The 21,453-nt window shown below is 35.5% G+C and overlaps 1 protein-coding gene across 1 annotated transcript in view; it reads left to right on the forward strand.

Annotated features, from left to right (window-relative positions):
• LOC121431623 (extracellular matrix organizing protein FRAS1-like) overlaps window positions 1–21,453 on the forward strand; it is an 84,695-nt gene that overhangs the window by 7,386 nt on the left and 55,856 nt on the right. Inside the window, 7 exon segments of the mRNA XM_041629208.1 lie at window positions 3,754–3,843; window positions 11,713–11,872; window positions 15,327–15,460; window positions 16,015–16,098; window positions 16,578–16,682; window positions 17,918–17,975; window positions 19,876–20,009. Coding sequence (XP_041485142.1) covers window positions 19,917–20,009 — 93 coding nt within the window. The 5' untranslated portion in view covers window positions 3,754–3,843; window positions 11,713–11,872; window positions 15,327–15,460; ... (2 more) ...; window positions 17,918–17,975; window positions 19,876–19,916.

The following is a 21,453-nucleotide window of genomic DNA, read 5'->3' on the forward strand; positions in this document are numbered from 1 at the left end:
GTCAGAATGATGATTTGAAAATGGAACATTGGTATTCTAAAAGTGGTTGTGTGAGCATGAAGACTGGTAGTACCCATATTGATTTTGTTGTTGAGATTTTCACAGAAATTGATTCTGTAATGCACAAATATTTCAGCAATGTTTTAGTATATTTCTCAAATTAAGGGAGTAATTAGCTCCGTAGTTTAAGGTCAGTCTGGAGTTGTTTTTGACTGAATTGCAGTGGCATAAAGAGTTTCTGAGATTATGTTTTCTGGTTTTTAATGTACAATTCGATTTTTGTTAATGGAGACCTTGTGAATGGACTAAAAGACTGTATCTGTACATGTATGCCCTGAGGATAATGCACTCCTCTATTCATTACATTTCATTTTTTATGAACTTTTCTTAGAAATTTTCTATGGAGTATCTACCATTCGATCTTTTTCCGCTCATCCTTTGTAACTGGAGTGATTTATGTCCCTTCAAATTTTTAAGGCTCTTAATTCTATTTTCAGTTGCATTGTATGCTGTTTTCTGCTGATGGATAAGATTTAGTATTTACAAATTATGAGTGGTAATTGGTAACCGCAAACACATTGGATAATGTATAAATGTACAAACTGCAAGAATTATTTGTACACTACATACATTAATGCAAAATGAGAAGATGAACTATGTTGGAACCCCAAAATTTGTAAATTGGCCATCATAAAATGAAATATATAAAAGAGAGAAGTACAGCCTTTGTTTTGAATCTAGTTGCAAATTGTGCTCAGTCACACATGCATATTTTAAGACCTTGCTGTAATTATTAAAATCTAGAAAATAATTATAAAATACCTGTAAAAAGCACTCCTTGTAGAGTGAGCCGCAATTACTAAAATTTTCATCATTTTTTTACGAATAGGCATGATACTGTATTAAACATACTTTGGATCAGTGTAGATAATAATGGAATATTCCCTCAATCATTTGACCTTTATCACTCTGCAAACTGAATGACCATCAATATATTTTTATGTTACCATCCAAAACCCACAATTAGACGAAGCGCTTTTGATTATCATTACTAACTCTTCTTAATAAAGCAATCAGTTAATCAATGGTTTAACCTCTGCTTACGGGAGACACAATTTGTTTTCTAAATTTAATAGTCTCGGCAGCTTGTTTGATGAAGAGGATATTTTGGTTGCCCTCAAGGTTCAGAGACCTAGTAAAGACTTCCAATGATATCTTTTCGCATTGTAGGTTAGACCTTCAGATCAAGAATGAACAAATGACAGGAAATGTAGTTATAGAATGGAAAGGAACATAGCCCAGAGGTAGGGTATGGATTGAATCCAATTAGTAGTGCTTGCATTGTATTCAACCTGCAATAATAATGATAATATTCTACCACTGATAATAATATTCTGTACTTACATCACATGTAGCCTATATAATGCCTCTATCATCTGATGTCTTTATGCACTTCTAAAGGGTCTGTGGATATTGTTTACCCTGGTAAGCTTCTATACAGAGCATATTAAAGCATAAGAAATGAAGTAATGTCAAGTACAAATTTACCTCACCTGGGTTGAGTGCAACACAATTATGTTAAATTTCTTGCTGGAGGAAATTGTGTCATGCCTTGGATTTGAACCCACGTCCCTCTGATTGAACAGTGATCATTGAAATGAGGGAAGGTGGATTTTTAGCAAATATATAATTTTCTCTAGAATATAAATTTTGATTTGCTGCAAACATTTAAAAAAATAAAATTTTATCCAACACTGACTTGTACAACAGTTCAGATGATGAACATGATCACCTGTGTTTGAATACATTCTTTCTGATTCCAGATGACAAATAAGGAACCATAATAAGTAGTACCAGTAGCCAAATTTGAATTGTTCAGTATTGGTAAGGTATCTCACACTGGGCAAACATGGTCAACTTGACCATAGGTGAGGGAGGGTCTGAGGGATTATTAGACTTACCCTATGACCCTTAAAACTTCTGAAAAGATTTACGAGACCAATTTGTGGGGACAATTCAAATAACCATTTCACATCTGCATTTCATCCTCCACCCAAATCTAATTTTCATTTCAATCAGCATTGTTGTTTAAATTCTCCCTCACTGTATAGTTAGATTCAAGATGTAAAAATGTGTGTGGGGGGGGGTGAGGGTAACCTGACTGATGGCATGTTGAGCTTTTCTGATAAGAGAAAAAAATTGTAATGTAAACTGTTATGTACAAATTTCGACATAATATTTTGTAGAATAGAATATGATTAATTGTGAGTAGAATGTAGTAGGGTCAGACAACAAAGATATTTAGTGTGAAGAAATTAAAGTCATCCACTCATAATGGCCTACTAAGTCTTCTTTGCCTGTCCAAGCTAAGTCCACCCGTTTCCAATAAAGATCAAAATGAGAGACAGACTTGGGCCTGTAACACAAAGCTTAGCAATGATCATAGAACATTTTTCTACAATTGATTCCATTGACTACAATGTACAATTAATCATGAAAATCAAGCGTATGATCAATCGCTGACCTTTGTGTTACTTGACCCAGGTCCCAGTACCATAAAGCTTAGCAACTGATCGTAGGGCTGATATTAATGATTGATCATGCATAATATCCAATGCAATCATTCATAGAAATAAGCACTGCATTCGATCACTAAGCTTTGTGATACTGGGGCCCTGGACAGTCCCAAGTCTACAGTATGCAAGTTTTCCCACTGCTAAGGTTGGATATTTCCACATTCCTGGGCTCTGTAACACAAAGGTTTGCGACGAATTGCAAATATGAAAGAACTTCACTGATTGGCTCCCAGTCAGTATTTTAAACAGAGTGCGCATGCAACGATGATCTTGATTGGTCATTGGTATTTAGTGATTGATCGCAAACATTTGTGTTACGGAGCCCTGGTTAGAAAGTGGTCAAAGATCAAATGCTTACTCTTATTTCCAAGGAGATCCAGACTTTCTCAAAGGACCTTTCTGAAAAGACTCCCTAAATTGTGGTTGTATAAAATAGGGGATATTGTAGTAATTGCAAACAGTTTTGTGTTGCCCTATAGCGAGTAAATCAGTTCATGGCCATGGGCCTTTTCAACTTTTAACACTCATCTGGAATTTATCTGCAAAACAGCATGGGAGAAGTTTTATTTTTCAACTCAAGCAATTTTTAATGGGGGGGGGGGTGAAGGGTTAGGGGTGATGCAGGCATTCTCTTGTGTTATCTTGGTGCTTGTCAACATACTTTTCTGAATAAGCATTGATTTTATTTGAACCTCCTATTCAATGTTTACATAATTGCACTTTTATTTTTTGATTTGTTGTATATTTTTATGGCTTCCCTGTTTTGATTTTAAGAAGGCCTATTCCATTTAGCTCACACAGATTCATGTATTGCACATATCTTAGACTTGTGCATTGTAAGGTAAATGCAATAGCTCTAATAAACCCCTTAAATTAAAGGGTTCATTGAAGCTATTGCATATCAATAGTACATTGATATTTAGCTCAATCTGAGGCAAAGTGTATGGAGTGAGACCGACAAGCAGAATTTTATTATGTAGACTTTTACCTGTTCACAACAGAATTCAAGTTATTGCCAGCCAACCCCCCCCCCCCCTCTTACTCCTTTTACTTTTTCATGTCTAACCCTTGACTTCCCTTGGTATGGGACTTTAGAAAGTCGTGTCCAATCTATTTTGGGTTTTATACTTTAACAAAAGAATTTCATTTGTTATATATTTTCATTTTCTTTTTACAGGGAGAGATTTTAAGAATATCAGCTAATAAATGCTGTCCAGAGTGTGCGTCTGGTGCAGGATCCTGTGAATATAAAGGAGAAATAGTTGGGGTGAGTAAAAGGAGCTTCATTCACAGTTATTTTGTTGAACCTACAGCATTTGATAGCTTTTCTATGTGGGATAAAAGAAATACTCCTCTTGTTTTGTTAGGACAAATATTGCACTCACCTACCATTCATACAATATTTGTATTTGTCTTAATGGGGGGGGGGGGGGTGATTCTAAGTATCCCCTTCTGAGCCATCCAATATGTTACAAAAATATAAAGCAAATCATTGCTAGTGGTGAAAGTTGATTGGACAAAGTGTAGTTAAAGTGATTTTGATGTATCTGTCTGTCTTAAATGAAAGTGGAGGAAGATAGTTTATACTTTCATATTGCTCAGTGATTGATTGTGTGTCTTTTGTGCTTTAACCAATGAGTGATTGTATACTTTGCTTGGTAAAATCACTGTTTTAAAATTCATACAATGTTTACTCTATCAAACTTCCAATAGTTGTTTAACAATTTAAACAACCATGCTTAATTTATTGATAATTGAATATTGAAAATTCAACTTTGTTTTTAAGATTTAAAACAGTTGTTTACACCATTTCAACAACTACTATACTAAACAGTATTGCATAAGAATTTTGAACTGCATTTTAACTGTGTACGAGACACATTAGATATGTATGATTAAATCATGAGTTAAAGAGAAAGAGTATATCTCTCTTTAAGAATAAATGAATGAAGACCATCTCTATTGGGTGCGTACATCTGTTTGATATTAGTGCACGTTTGTGCTTACTTTGTATGCATTGGTAATATGCCTTGTCTACACTTTTCTTTGCTGTGATTAGTGAAATATTCCTCAGAGCAACAAACCTTTACCAAATCACAGTGCAACACACTTTCATTTTGTGCATATTCCAGATGGCAACATGCAAGGCCCTAGATCAAAGCTAATAATTTGAGAGATTAGCGAAACACAGAACACCGCCTCAAAATTCTACCTTGTTTCACTTTTTATGAAGCAGATGGCAACAATATAGTCTGTGGCAAATAATTGACATTAATTTTAATCTGTTTAGGTGTAACTGCCACTTTATTTTTTGCCATATAAAAAATTCTTACATTTGAAAATATTTGAGAGCAATACTGATGTTAAATTCAGTTCTTAAATCTAGAACATGACTTCATGGTTGACCTAGTTATGAAATAGTTTATGATTATATCCATATGGTCTACTTTCAAAAGCTCTAAACAGAGGGATTGGTTGTTTATGTTCCATTCATGTGATCTCATTACCTGCCCTTATAAATCACCTTGCTTTGTTACATAGGAATATAATCAAATCATTTTCCCCTAAAAATGGGAAATAAGTGTTTTCACACTGACTCGATCATCAGAATACCTGAAAATTTATGAGAACTTGTTAAGTTATCAAAATAGGGCCTACCTGATATATAGGTCTTCCAACCCAATTCATGCCTACCCGAACCAGACTGTTTGGGTATGTCATTAAAGGGGAATGAAACCTTTGGAACTAGTAGGCTTGCGTCGAAACAGAAAAATCAAAGAATAAGAACAGGAGAAGTTTGAGGAAAATCTGACAAATAATGAGAAAGTTATGAGCATTTGAATATTGCAATCACCAATGCCATGGAGATCCTATCATTGGCAATGCAACAAGGATGTGTGATGTCAATGTGAGGATCTTCAAAGCATTAGTGATCGCAATATTCAAATGCTCATAACTTTCTCATTATATGTCTGATTTTTCTCAAATTTGGGTTGATCTGTTCTTTTATTTTTCTATTTTCACACAAGCTATTTTGGTTTAATTCTCCTTTAAAGTCATGATCATGGGCCGTATAGGCCTATGGTCTGAATAGGATATGAGGAACACAATTCAAACTTGCAAAACAACAAACAACCCAAGTGCTCTGTGGCATTGTGGTCTAGTGGTTATGACTCTTGTCTTTCAATCTGAGGGATGTGGGTTTGATTCCCAGCCATGGTGTTTTTTTTCCTGCAGCAAGAATTTAACTCACAATGTGCAGCACTCAACCCAGGTGAGGTGAATGGGTACTCGGTAGGAACAAATTCCTTGAATGCTTGAGCTCAAGGTACCCGAGCTAGATCTGGGTTAATAATAATAGCAGGGCCCACTGGAAGAATAGTTTTCGAAACTGAAGTGGTTACCCTGGATAAATATACTTGTTATCGAACCAGATCGGTGAATTTTCCTATAAGAGAATAGCCGGTATTTTTTTTTTTCAAGTTAGTCTGAGAGCACCTCGAGAACTAAGCGGGTCTTTGTGTTCCAGATTGGTTGTCACATGGATGCAATTCTTAGATGTTGAGATAGGAATTGCTTGTACTGAAGAAAGACCTTGCAGAAATGCCTGAAAAGGTTGATGTTTTTATAGTGCATCCCTTGAAAAACAAAACCAAGAATTATTGATGCTTTATCTTAACTTTATCACAAATATGATAGACAATTGACATATTGTAAAGCTTGGAGTTTTCACTATTATATGATATAACTTAGGCTTGTATGATTCCCCATTCGGTGACACAGCATTTCCTCCTGCAGTGATTGCTCCAGGCTTTATTTCGTATGAGATATGGTTTAGGATATGGTATAGTGCTAAATCCAGGGTGGAAGTTGGTGATTCCATTATCGGGTGGCATTCACAGCAGAGCAATTGTCGCCAGAGTAAATGTCATAGAACCTCTCCATTCATGCATGAGTTTAACTGTTGAAGAAAAGATATGAAAGAGGCAAGGCAGGTGATATCTGAACTTTAATTTCTCAAAATTTCCATATCTAATCTGTAGTTTGAGACTTCAATCAAAGAAATTGACCAAAGAATATTTAAAGAAAGTTCTATTTCTTCAAAATAATGATGATAATTAAAGCAAAGATAACTCTGGGTTTCATTATTTTTTTGGATGCCCAGTAGAGCACAAGGCAACCAGATCCCAGGTCCCATAAGCTTAGAAAAATGAAAGGAGGAAGAAATGTATTTTGGGTGGTGAATGAAAAAAATTAATTTCTAAATGTGAGTATGAAAAGAGTGTATTCTTTTCTTGTTTTGAGTGTAATGTGGTATAGTCATAAAATATGAACTTGACTTGGGATTTCTTACCACTAAAAGAGAACGATGCCTGTCCTAAACTCCTCAATTTGTTGCTGGACAAATCCAATTTTATTCCTTCTATCAATATTATTCCTGTCAGTATTTCCCTGAGGCGAACCAATAATCCAATCATATACTCATAGGCCTATTTATGGTATGTCACAAAAGCATATTAGAAAGCGCTTTCAGACGACCCAAAAAACAAGATTACCAGGTAGAATCCAAATGGGAAATTTACTCGATCTGCCCTGATTAGAAAATTCACAGAAGAAAATATGTGCGGGAAAGTAGGTACGTGTCTTTGTCAAAATGACAAGAACTTTCATAGGGAATTTCAAGGTCGCGGGTATTCTTGCAAATTAAATGACAATTTGAGAACGGTGAATATATTGGGCACGGTGCTGTATAAGGTTGTAAGCTTGCTATTATGGCGTACCTAGCCTGCTACTCGGACCATACTGTGCTTGCTCATAGTTAAACTTCCAGAACTCACTCAGAGTATAGGGCCTACTTGTAAATAGGGTATTTGAGGCCTGAACACGTTCTCATGAATTTATTGATATTTTGCTGATCAGGTTGGTTTGAAAGCACTTGACAGTATGGCACTTGTGCCCTGGCCAAGTAGGTCCATTTGGGTCAGGATCAGTGGCAAGTGAACTTGTCATACCCTGATAGAACATCTTTTGGTCTTCTTGACTACCTTGGTAGTCTGATAAAAGATGGGTGATCTTGGGAGGTTTCATCAACATTTCTGTCCTACAACTTGTCAGATCTGACATCTTTCCTTGATATTTGAGACCTTTCGTTTTCTGTGACGTGCCATGTGGACGTACGAGATTAAGGAATTTTGGGAGCACTGCGCATGCGCGAAGTAATCTGTGACGAGCCTTCTCGTCCACTGACCAAATCTGTGACTCGTATTTGAGGGTTTTGACGTTCGGTGTCATAGTGCTCGAACGAGTTTATTCTTTCCTTGTTTTGAGTGTAATGTGGTATAGTCATAAAATATGAACTTGACTTGGGATTTCTTACCACTAAAAGAGAACGATGCCTGTCCTAAACTCCTCAATTTGTTGCTGGACAAATCCAATTTTATTCCTTCTATCAATATTATTCCTGTCAGTATTTCCCTGAGGCGAACCAATAATCCAATCATATACTCATAGGCCTATTTATGGTATGTCACAAAAGCATATTAGAAAGCGCTTTCAGACGACCCAAAAAACAAGATTACCAGGTAGAATCCAAATGGGAAATTTACTCGATCTGCCCTGATTAGAAAATTCACAGAAGAAAATATGTGCGGGAAAGTAGGTACGTGTCTTTGTCAAAATGACAAGAACTTTCATAGGGAATTTCAAGGTCGCGGGTATTCTTGCAAATTAAATGACAATTTGAGAACGGTGAATATATTGGGCACGGTGCTGTATAAGGTTGTAAGCTTGCTATTATGGCGTACCTAGCCTGCTACTCGGACCATACTGTGCTTGCTCATAGTTAAACTTCCAGAACTCACTCAGAGTATAGGGCCTACTTGTAAATAGGGTATTTGAGGCCTGAACACGTTCTCATGAATTTATTGATATTTTGCTGATCAGGTTGGTTTGAAAGCACTTGACAGTATGGCACTTGTGCCCTGGCCAAGTAGGTCCATTTGGGTCAGGATCAGTGGCAAGTGAACTTGTCATACCCTGATAGAACATCTTTTGGTCTTCTTGACTACCTTGGTAGTCTGATAAAAGATGGGTGATCTTGGGAGGTTTCATCAACATTTCTGTCCTACAACTTGTCAGATGTGACATCTTTCCTTGATATTTGAGACCTTTCGTTTTCTGTGACGTGCCATGTGGACGTACGAGATTAAGGAATTTTGGGAGCACTGCGCATGCGCGAAGTAATCTGTGACGAGCCTTCTCGTCCACTGACCAAATCTGTGACTCGTATTTGAGGGTTTTGACGTTCGGTGTCATAGTGCTCGAACGAGCGCTAGTTCGTACATGATGACGTCATCCCAGCTTGGCAAAAATGAATGAAGCCGCATCAACACTCGAGTTTCGTTGATTCAGCAGGGCTGGTAAACTGCAAATTACTGCTTGTTACCAGCTTTTCCATTACATTTAGTGTGTCCTGTTTTCAGACACTACATATATCCGATAGGTAATTGATGTTTTATTTCCAAACAACCGTGTTTTTCGGCTTTTTGCGCAAGAGTGCAAATGTTGCACCCACAGTCGCCCCACTGGTTCGTAGCGTGATGCTACGCCTGATTCTCCGGCCAAGCATCGGCCCACGGCCCGCTCGCTATCACGCTGGTATATGCTGTGGCGTGGTACGGGTACGTCGACTTAAATCGAAACTGTTTTCATCAATGTACGAACGTGATACTGAACGAGCGGTGTCACCACTTCCGGTGAACTAGGAATACGTTGCAGTCGCAGACAATCGAAATCTCTCTATTGATTGGCTGAGAAGCAGTGTTACTATGGTAACTGTCAAATGAAACGTCCAACAAGTTCTTTCATGAACCGCTCCCATGGTTTGGTTGTATAGAATCCTTCTCTTTAAAGTTTTGTGAGGAGTGCAACAGGATAGCACAATAATATTTTGATAATTGATTGTAGAATTTCGTAGAATTTGATTCTTTCACCCAAAGTTGCTGTGGACCCCTCTTGGGATATGAGAGCACAAACATAAAAGTATGAATGACAATAGGCCTATATGTTATATTTGAGTATGATTCTTTGATACAAACAATAAGATAGGTCTACAGTGTAGCATACAAAAGTTTAAAATACAAACGTATGGACTTAATTCAAGTATTGTAGGCATTAGTTGGCATATACGATATACAGTGCCATCAATAATGTAACAATAGTACATTCAATGTGTGAACAAAAGACACTGTTTTACTATCTTAATGCAAGTATCAGCTTGATTCGCCAAACTCCTTTTTCACACTGAATAGAATCATCTCAATCAGCATGAAAATTCATATTAGCATGCTTTATAACCAAAGTCACTTCCCACAGAATTTCCCAACTTGTAATGACAGAGATGGTTTTCCTGAATCTCAAAATCAACCTCAAAGAGGATGAAAACGGGCTAGAATTTCAAGATTTAATACACTTTTACCATAGAGATATATTTTCTTTTATTAGGGTAGGCTATATGATAGGCCTACATAATAATTTTACTTTGATAAAAAGCACCAAATCCTCTCTGTAGAGTGCTCAAGGTATTGGTCTTGAGCAGATTTTTTGGAGCATGGAGCGTTGTGGCCCAGTGAATTAGTCTTCGGACTTTGAAACAGAGGGTCGTGGGTTCGAATCCCAGCCATGGTATAATTTCCTTCAGCAAGAAACTGATTCATTATGTGCTGCACTCAACCCAGGTGAGGTAAATGGGTACCGGTAGGAAGTAATTCCTTAAAAAGCTGTGTGCGCTATGAACGCCTAGCTTAGCCGGGGTAATATAGGTGCGCCTTGAGCACCTAACAAGGTGGATATGTGCGCAATATAAATACCCTGTATTGTTATTTTTTTTTAAGATTCATCTGAGATCCAATAAAAGTTTGATGTTTTTGGGAAGGCTATTCTACAAAGCAGGGCTTGTTTGACCAAGGATCATTTCCCCAAATTGTAAAACTATATCCAACAGTTAGTTTGGTGGTATTCTGACCCTGCACATAAAAGAAGTGTTAGCACAGGAGTTGTGACGCTATTAGCATGCCAGTGTGGAAAGGAATGAGAAAGTTCAGGGGCTAAGGACCCTAAAGCAGAACAAGACCTTCACGTTATAATGTACATGACCCATCAAATAGTCTAGGGCTAAGGTGAACTAGAACAATGAAAATATACAGCCGACTGGATCTGAGGCTCTATTTTCTAAAGACTTACAGTACAACTATGGTAACTAATTTTAACTTCCAAGAAAACCTTGACTGTGATTGGCTGCTGAGCCATGTTACCATGGTAATGACAGAGTTTAGTTGTAAATCTCTACGAAATGGGTAAACCAGGGCCGGTAGATTGTTTTAACCCTGGTTGATCCATTTGAGAAAAATGTTGGAAATGTTGTCGTCATTGTATTACAGCATGATCTTCAATGGAGTCCATCACCTTGCTTGAACAGTTATAATAGAAAAAAAGAAAATTATGTAACCCTAGCAACTTAAAGTTATAATATGATAACAATATTGAAAATCTTGTTCTTATTTCGATTATTCGTCTTTCCTTATATTACAGCATGATTCTCAATGAAGGTCATCACATTGCTAGAACATTTTACAAAATAAGAGAATTTACATAGGAATAGTGTAAATTTCTTCAATTTGTTTTTTCTTGTCGTTTCTTCTTGTTAAAGCACTATTTTCATTGGAGTTTATCACTTTGCTTGAACATTGACAAAATATGAAAGTTTGCTACCCCAGCTCAGCTATTTGATCACAATTTTGCAAATTTTGTCCTTATTTACATAAATGAAAAAAAAAATTGTCCTTATTTTATTTTCTATCCTTTGCAGCAAATTCTTAATGGAGCCGATCATCTTGCTCAAACATTGACAATATATGAAATTTTGTTACCGTGGCAAAAGTGTTTGATCACAGTCTTATAAACATTTTCTTCATTGTGATTTTTATTTTTTCCCTCTTTATACAGTATAAATCTCATTCGAGTCCATCACTTTGCTTGAATAGCGACAAAATAAGAAATTTATATACAACCTGTTAAATCTCCATGATAGAAATTGTACAAATTTCGTCATTGATTTATATTTCTTTGTTATTTACAGCATAATTCACAATGGAGCCCTTCGCCATGTTCTACGTGTTTCTGTATAAGTGGTCAGGTGACATGTCGGAACCAAACCTGTCCTAACTCACAATGTTCAGCGGGTGAAGTGTTATACCAGTCAGATGGGGAATGCTGTCCAAGCTGTATTAGATCAGGAAGTATGTCATCTTCTCAAATATTTTATAGGGCGATTCCACACTAGAACTTCAAAAATATCATAAATTTCAACATGCTTTCAATAAGTCATAAGTAGTGTAATATTTTACTATGATACCTAAATTTTATGAAAATTATGAGTTTTAACCAAAAGTGAAGACAGATATAGTTTTTTGGGGGGAGAACAATGGAATTTTGAATTTTCAATAATTTTGCTCATTGAATAGTCAAGTACAAATTCCACCTGAAACAATTATTTGCAAAGCAAGAGAAGATTGAAAATATTGCAGGTCAATAGAATGATATGTCATTGATGGTTCCAAATAATATCTACAACATTTTCATGATCCATAATAGGGGCAGCCCTGATTTTTCCGAACCTATTTTTGGCAATGTCCCGTACGACACATGACAATGCAAAAGTTTTTCCTACAATTTTATTTTTGATGATGCAATTTCATAAAATGAGTTTCTCTTTGACCCATGGGTGATCGATTTATCCCATAAGGATCTAATTACTGCCCTTCATTTTTCAATTATTGTCCTATTAAAAAATGTCCCGTACGACACACAATATAATAATGCATTTAATTGCAGGATTTGGATTCAGAAACCATAAATAGTAGGCATATTTAAATTCATTTAATTGATTTAACATAAATTGAACTGAAAAAGTACTTTGTTTATCTCCACAGAACATGAAATAGGTGATTCTAAACATTTTAATTGATTTCATGTAGGCTTATTCTTTTGTGAATCCCTTCAGCTAAACTGGTGATTTTCACTGATCAGAGCAGGTTAATTTCTTTTCATTGAGCATGAAAAGAAAACTTTTATAATTATTTCAACCTAGCCTGGAAGATGACCCCCTTTTGCATGCTAATGTGGAATTATTATAAGATGTAAAAAAATACATATCAATCATCATGATCATCTATTTGGACCTCCCTTGATGATCACTATTTTTTATATACAGTACTGGAACTCCTTACTTTTTTCAAGATGTAAAAAAATCTGGAAAATAAGACAAACCATATGGTTTCATGAAATGCAGATGGGTTTGAAAAAGTAGAACCGCATTTCTTTAGAAAAAAATTGTTACCAAAAAAAGCAAAAAAGGTGACAGTTGTGACATATATCATGTAGATATACATTTTATATAAAAAAATCATAACATCATCATTTTAGCCCCATAATTTATACAAAGTTTCATTCATTTATTGTTTAAATAGTGTTTGGAAATCATCAATTAGTTCCCTAAAATATAACTTCACACAAAACCTGAAGTTTTTCAGCTCGTAAAAATGCTGTGAACACTTGTACATTTCCCATCATGAAAAATTATAACATATTGCTCCCAATTGTATATATTGAGGTTACTTAATTGTATTGTCCTGAATGACTGCTTATTAAAAGATTATTCATAAATAAGCAAGAATTTAGGGGTAATGCTCCTTCTGATTGATAAAAAGTTCATGTTTATTTATTCAGGCTGCCCAGTACAACACGCAAGTGCCTGTACAACACACAAGTGTCCCGTACGACACACAAGTGTCCCGTACGACACAGAAGTGTCCTGTACGACACACAATTGTCCCGTACGACACATTATTTTGTTTATGATATATTGACAGAAATATTCACCTAATAGCGGTTTCTAACCTAATGAATGTCTTAGTTTGATGGAATTATCATTATCATCAGCCAAATAATGTAATTGAAGAAGTCAAAGTGACATAAAGTAAGAAAGTTTGGCTTCAATTTAGAGATGTCCCGTACGACACATTTTGAATGTCCCGTACGCCACAATGTTCTCGAAAATTATTATTTGCTTTATTTATTCATGAATGTTTATTTTGCTTTCTTTTATAAATGTGTTTGTTCTTGGGTAATTGAGTGTCGATTTGAGTTCAGTTTCTATGAAATTTATCTGCCCAACTCACAGACTTTTGAGTACAAACTTGAGGTTTCTAAAAAAGCCACTTTTTCTGCGTCCGTACGACACATTACTATTTTTAATCTGTATTATACAGGATGTGAATTCAAGTCATGTTAAGTCTTGGTTTTTCTTACACTCTGGTAGTAGTTGATGACCACCTATAGTTACTGGAATATTTTTTGTTTTTTCTTGTCAAAAACTGTCAAATGTTCTCTAAATGTCCCGCACGACACGTATGGAATCACCCTATATAGACATTAATATGCACATGATGTCACACAGACCGAAGCACGCCCTCACTCAGAGGACAAGCAAGGTTGCTAGAGGATATTCATACGTGATCATTCTGATTGACTTCAGTCTTGAGCAATCACTTGTAAAGGGTGCAAGGTCATGTGTGTCCTCTTAAAAGGCATTATGATTGGTTGTCAAATTGCTAATGGCATCATTGCATAAGGTCTATTATAACCCTTCTCTATGAGTATTCTTAATAAATGATTCGTCATTTTAGTCAAAGATGATTGCACAAGGAAAAGCAAATCTCTGTGAGAGCTCCTTACATTTCAAAGAGCATGCACAGTTATCATTCTGCCCAAAAAGAAAAAAAGGGTGACAAATATTTGGAGCTCTTGCGTCGCTGACATGCAAAACAGCCTATTGTCTCTTCTGGGTAAGCCTGGGCTCTGTAACACAAAGGTTTGCGATGAATTGCACATATGAAAGAACCGCACTCATTGGCTCACAGTCAGTATTTTAAACAGAGTGTGCATGCAACGATGATCTTGATTGGTCATTGGTATTTAGCGATTGATAGCAAACCTTTGTGTTACAGAGCCCTGGTGATGCAAACACTTATCTGATATCATGTGACATGGACGAACAAATTTGATTCAGAACAGGAATGTGGACCTAATAAGATTTATCATTCAAACTTGAAGAATGTGCTATAATTATTAATATTAACCGCATCAAACATCTGAGCAGGGCAACTTTAATACACTATTGCATGCTTATGACTGTGATCAAACGGTCGGTCAATAAGTTTAAAGTCACAATAGTAAAGTTCAGAGGTTCAGTCTGCTCAACATGACAAAAATATATTCCCATCCTTAAACTCTTAAATATCTGAATTTTAATGATTTTTGCTCTAGATACCTGATTTGGTTAATAATAGCAATATTGACTGGCCTGGGGGCAAAAGGACATATATCGCCCTCACTAAATTGATATCACCCTCTTCTACGACTCGGGCGATATAAATCTTGTTTGGGCGATATATGTCATATCGCCCCGAGGCCAGTCAGTATTGCTTTGATATCATGATACCATCTTCCTCTTAATTTATAACATTTTCATCATGGTCATTGTTACTCTATAAATAATAAATATTTTGCTACAGAATATATTATTTCTATATAGATGGCACTATATAAATGCCCATTGTCATTATTATCACAATTACAAGCTGGTACATTTTGAAAGTATGAAGACTGGTATTGATTCTCATTTCTTTACAGGATCGTGTATTGATAGAGGGGTCAGCTATCATGATGGGGAGCAGTGGTCACCAGTCAAATGTGCTAAGTGTGTATGTAACAATGGCCAGTCACAATGTTATGTTGCAGATTGCCCAACATTAACTTGTTCTCAGGTAAGATATGTGTTTCATATTATATTGTGTTTTTTAATCACCAGAATGTAAATGAGATTTGATTTTAACCATAGAGCTTTGATATGTGGTTACACAGTAAAATCCATTCAATGTTTTAATTAAAGAATAAATGAATTATTTAAAGCTAATAGAATAATGCTGTCAAAGGTAACTTGCAAAATGAATTTAAGAGAAAATACAGAGAAATATCAAGTTCAATTTATACGATAGCATATGTATGTTTAATGTTAACAAAGAAATTCATGACAGACATGCTGAAATAAACTGGTAGATAAGAAATGAGACTTCAGTGAAAATATGGACCTATAAAGATAATCATTAGATTTAAAAAACAAACCTAAATGTAATATTGGTTAATAAGATTTAAGTAGATTTATACTGTATATCTACAAATGTTCTTGGGAGTGTTTCACTTACCAAATAATCAATGATATTTACGGACAAATTTGATCTGAGCCAATCAGATGCAAGGATTTTGATAACTTATTACAAATGTCAATGAACATTACTTTTTGAATCTGTCTATGTCACAGGATGAAGAAGCAGTAGTATCGGAAGGCAAATGCTGTCCAGAATGCGTGGGGCGATCATGTATAGTAGATGGCGCTGTTTACCAGGTACGTCTTTCAATCCATCGCCAACCTTTGTGTTACAGGCCCCTGGTTTTGGTATAACTATGAGTAGCCACATGTGACACTGATCTCTCACAGCAGAGGTTCCATTTTTTCAGCATTTAGGTGCTCAGTTCATTCATAAATATCGGGGAAGAACAATTGAAATTATTTTTCATCACTATCAAAAAGAATACAGCAAATGAAGTATACACAAAAAAAAAGAAATATAAAATGTAAACAAAATGTTGATGTACGGCTTCCGATAATGTCAGCACAGAGTTAGGTCAATCAAAGTGAACTTTAGATATCAATGTATTTCTCCCTCCCTACACATCAGGTTCATGTATACACACAATGTGTTCCTAGGCCCCATATCTTCGCATGAGATGAAAATTTCAATAGAAATATATTCTACCACCTCCCCCCCTACACAATGCCATCTACTGAAGTTGGATGAATTATGTATTTTAATCTTTTTTAAGGATGGTCAAACGTGGAAGAGTGGGGTCTGTACACATTGCCTGTGTAAAAGCGGTTCTGTCAGCTGTGTTGATGAGACCTGTGTGGACAACCTCCCGTGTGCACCTGTAAGTTATCATTTATCTGCTGCTTATGAATTTCAAGTCTTGCTTTAATTTGATTTATTCCTCAGTTTGGGCATTCCATAATTCACGCCTGTAAGGTGTGCGTCATTATTTTGATGTGACTCTGTCGCTCTAAAGATAAAAGCCACTTGTTGTAAAGATTTCTTAATGAAATCAAATGACAACCCAAGTGTCCATGTATGAATAAGAAATACGTGCGAAAGGAGTCTTGAAGAGATTGTGTAATTGTTGAGAAATCAGCTAAACAAACATGATTTCCGAGCACAATGTTGAGTCCATTTTTCAAAGCAATGTGTTTGTAACCTTCTGTGTGATTGTTTTTCAGCTTTGATATCTTGATTTCATCAAGTTCAGTTAGATTCAGTTTCAATTATCTGGTGTAGTGACAGTTAATCTTGGTTTTTCAGACTTTCTCATGAACTCAGTGTTTACTGTAACTACTTTCATTTATCTTCAATCCTGAGAGTCAGTGTTTACTGTAACTACTTTCATTTATCTTCAATCCTGAGAGTGTCAACAACAGTGTACTGAACACCATGAACTGAGTTTTCATTAGTTATTACAATACATCATTTCATTTAGAAACCTATCCTACCCACTTACTCAATGTATCACTTCACATCCATATGCTTTCAAATTTCATTAGGGCCTTGCTCAAACCAAAAGGAGTAAATGTATTTTTCATCAAAATGAGGAACTTGCAGATATGATAGAAACCTTTAATAATGAACCATATAAACTCTTATGTGATAACGAGATGAAACAGGTGCCACTATAATATAATGAGGTGCAGGGATGTAGAGTGTATCCAAGTGGAATGTCGGCCCTGCCTGACATGATATTCATGTCGTGACTGCATGTAACTTCCCATTTCCTGTGTATGTATCAAATATATTGCAGCATGTTATTTTTGTTTTCTTATCTATCTTCATTGTCCTCATGCCTTTGGAATCATGGCATAGAAACCCTAAAACAAATGTAGAACAAAGACGTTTCCTGGTGAATTATGCGTTTCATTTTTAGATCATATTCTTGAATGAATTCCAAATAGTCAATCTATGAATGCACTTTGTAATAATTTTATTACTTTTTTCATGTTATGTCACACACACTAAGTACAAATTGGTCTTAAAAGCCAATTTTTGTACATTGGCAATTAGTATTTTGTTGTTTATAAATTTCACTCTATATCCTTTGTTTTCAAAATGTATTTTCAGGGAGAGAAAAGGATACGTAGAGATGACCAGTGCTGTTCAGAATGTGTATCAAGTGCAGGTAAATAGAAGAAGCCAGAAAAAGAAAATAAAAAGGATACTCCAGGCTGAAAATTATATATGAACAGATATAAAATAAAATCAGACAAACAAAACATGGAACTATCCCATCTAAATATTTGGTAAAGTGACAATAATGTGAATTATTTGAGAATCATCTAATATACCAATCTTATATGTGTATCAGCCTTTGAATACTTTTACTTCCAAGCATTATTCTGTATGAAAATTTTGATATAAGTATATGTATCTAGTGCCCTTTTGTAGTAATGATTTTAATTTTGTTTGAAATTGACCTTTCAGCACTTCTAACGAATTTGTTGATTGAGCATCAGAAAGCTTGAGAAAGTGATCATATCCTGAGTTTTTAAGTCTATATCATTCTTGAGAAAGTGGTTACATATATAATGTAAAACACACATTCAGATATATCTTATTCTGATCGAGCATCCAATCGAGATAAACTTTATGTAAAAATTTGAAAAATTGGCCAACAAAATAGAGACATGCATACACATTCATATAATCTAGTAATGCAGTGGAATGGTGGCATTGACCTTTTGGGGATTTACTACAACTAAAAATTGAGTTTAAGAAGATTGCCAAGAATTGTTTTGAGAATGTGTGGGTGGATTGGAAGCTGGTTAAGCTGGATTATCGCTCTCAAGGAATTAACTAATCCCTCAGAGCATTAAATCCCTGAATCCAAAATGTTTATAAACAACTGATGCAGTTGAGAATAATGGATTAAAATGGTTTGGAATACCTTTGCCACTTTGTGTTTTTCTCCTGAACCACTTGCTTGAAGCATGTAATTGAGCAGGATTTGTAAACAGTTTTATCTCCATAAAATGATATTCCTTTCATTATTCAAAAACAAAATGATGTCTATGATTGTTGGATCCCTTTCCCCCATTAGTAAATTTGAAATGCATAAAGTGCTACCTAAATGTAACCCTTCAACAAATATGCATCTTTATTTTTATGTATTTATAATGAATGGCGTATTAAACTTCAATAAGTTCAGCTTATCAGTTCAGGTTGGTGTTTCATAAAGCTGTTTGTAAGATACGAATGACTTTACACACATTTGGTAACCCTTTCTCATGCCAAGTGTTACACCCCACATGTCTACATACATTGACATTTCCTAGTGCAAGACAGACTCAAGGAAATCTTTTTGTAATAGAACATAATGGTTGAGGAAGTTTGTTAAATGATAGCATTGACCTTTGACATTGAGTTAGGACCTGAGATCATATTTTGGATCCTGCGTAAAGTTGTGCATAACATTATGAAACACCCACCAGTGCCCATACACTCTTATATGGCAAACTTTTGATCAATTGCATATCTATTTGAAGTCCCCAGATCAATGATACGGTGTATGTCTTGCCATTAATTGCAATTTTGCAGTTGATCACCGCTAGGCTTCTTGTATCAAGGGGTGTAACTGATTTGCTTTGGCTGACATTGATCTATCATTTCTAAAATTGCGCCGTAATTTTGAAATTTATTTCAATATTTCTTACAAAACCCCACATGTCTATATACATTGACATTTCCTAGTGCAAGACAGACTCAAGGAAATCTTTTTGTAATAGAACAGAATGGTTGAGGAAGTTTGTTAAATGATAGCATTGACCTTTGACATTGTGCTTCAGCTACCTTTAAACTTGGATTTCTTAATGTAATTTAGACTGAAAGAAAAAAGGAACCTTTCTAAGTATTGAAATATTGAAACCATTATCAATTATTCTTCCATACAAACTGTGTCTGTGTACTTGTCAATTTGGATGTCTTAATGCGAGGCTGAAATAAGAAACCATTTTTGTAATAGAAGAGAATGGGTGAGGAAAGTTTGTTAAATGATAGCATTGACCTTTGACCTTTTGTTTCAGCTACCTGTGATGTTGACGGTGTTCGGTGGTATACAGGTGACATGTGGAATGTGACTGACTGTGAATTCTGTTTCTGTCAAGAAGGTCTGATAGCATGCTATCCTGCCGAATGTTCCAGGACAGAATGTAGAGAGGTATGTATTAACCCTCATAGCATTGTGAATAAGGCCATAGGCCTATATGGCTTGTGGATAGTTGACCGACCAGACCACTGGTGACGGGCAGCCTTAGTAACTCAATGTTAGACCGGCCAGTACAATTAATTCCAGGCTGATGGACCTGTGAAATACCGAAAAAACAATCACACAGCAAAATACTTTGAATCAGTTCAAGAACTAAATGTCATCAAATTTCATGTGATATCATCATTTTGAATGGTATCAATCAAATAGGACTACAGAAGATTAGCGAGCAGGGTTTCTCAAAATTTTTTGCTTGAATTTATTGGCCCATAACAAAACGTTGTTGTGTGGGCGCGGCTATTTTATTTTGTCTGTTTGCCACTTTTTGTTACTCCACTGCAATGGAGTAACTTAGAATGGTTGATATTCATAGATTTTCTTTTGCATTTTCCTTTATTTCACAAGTCCACTGGCAGTAGAAAAGAACATTCTGACTCTCTCGTTTTGTAATATGAAAATACAGAATCTAAGCTTAAAAATGTTATCTCATTTATTTATCATATTATTTTGTCAGTAAGTTTTCCTAAAAAAATGATAAAGAATTTTTTTTCTTGGATGTTTTGTATGTAACAGAAATAAGGTGAGTTTACAAGGCGAAGCGCTGTTGACACTACTAGAGTATATTTTGTTTGTTACTAACCGGCTTCTTGAGAGCTGGTGTAATTTACTTTCCAATCCATTGATCTTCTACATGCCCATTAACTTTCCATATTATAATTCAATCATGCACCTATAAAATCAACTTCTCTTTTCAACCATGACCACAATTTTGGTTGAATTCTGACCCGTATCTGAGCTTAATTATATAAATATTTACCAAGTTATATATTCTTTTAAGATATGTTCATGGAAGATTGAACAGGGTCTGTGCATTTGACTTAAAAAAAATGATGAAAAAAACTAAAAACCGAAATGTATTCCTTCTTTAAAACTTTCATACTACACTATATTACCGGAATAGATATAATAGAAATGTACAGAGGGAGGGGAAGGCAAGGAGATAACAAATGTTACAAAGATGGTCATTGTGAATTGTGAATGGATTAAAGTTGAATGCATAGTAATGATTATACTTCCATGTAGCAATATCAAACAAAAGATGTGGTTTTAGATCATTTGATAAATCACCATAAAACCCATCGGTAATGATCTGTTAGGAATACCATTCAATAAACAAGTGCTGTAGGGCAATTCAGAGACTCATTGTTGTTACCGGTTTTCATGAACGTCTGTCTATTACTCACTCAGTGACCTTTGTGTGACAGTCTGTTCTTTTCCACTTCCTGGATTGCCTAGCGGCGGAAAGAGACTGACAGAAGACAGTCTGAAAGGGAAGAGAGAGATAGGAAGAGATGAAGGGATAGAGAGATAGAGGGAAAGAGACTGACAGAAGACA

The sequence above is a fragment of the Lytechinus variegatus genome, chromosome 18, assembly GCF_018143015.1.
Source record: "Lytechinus variegatus isolate NC3 chromosome 18, Lvar_3.0, whole genome shotgun sequence".
In the NCBI taxonomy this organism is placed as follows: domain Eukaryota; kingdom Metazoa; phylum Echinodermata; class Echinoidea; order Temnopleuroida; family Toxopneustidae; genus Lytechinus; species Lytechinus variegatus.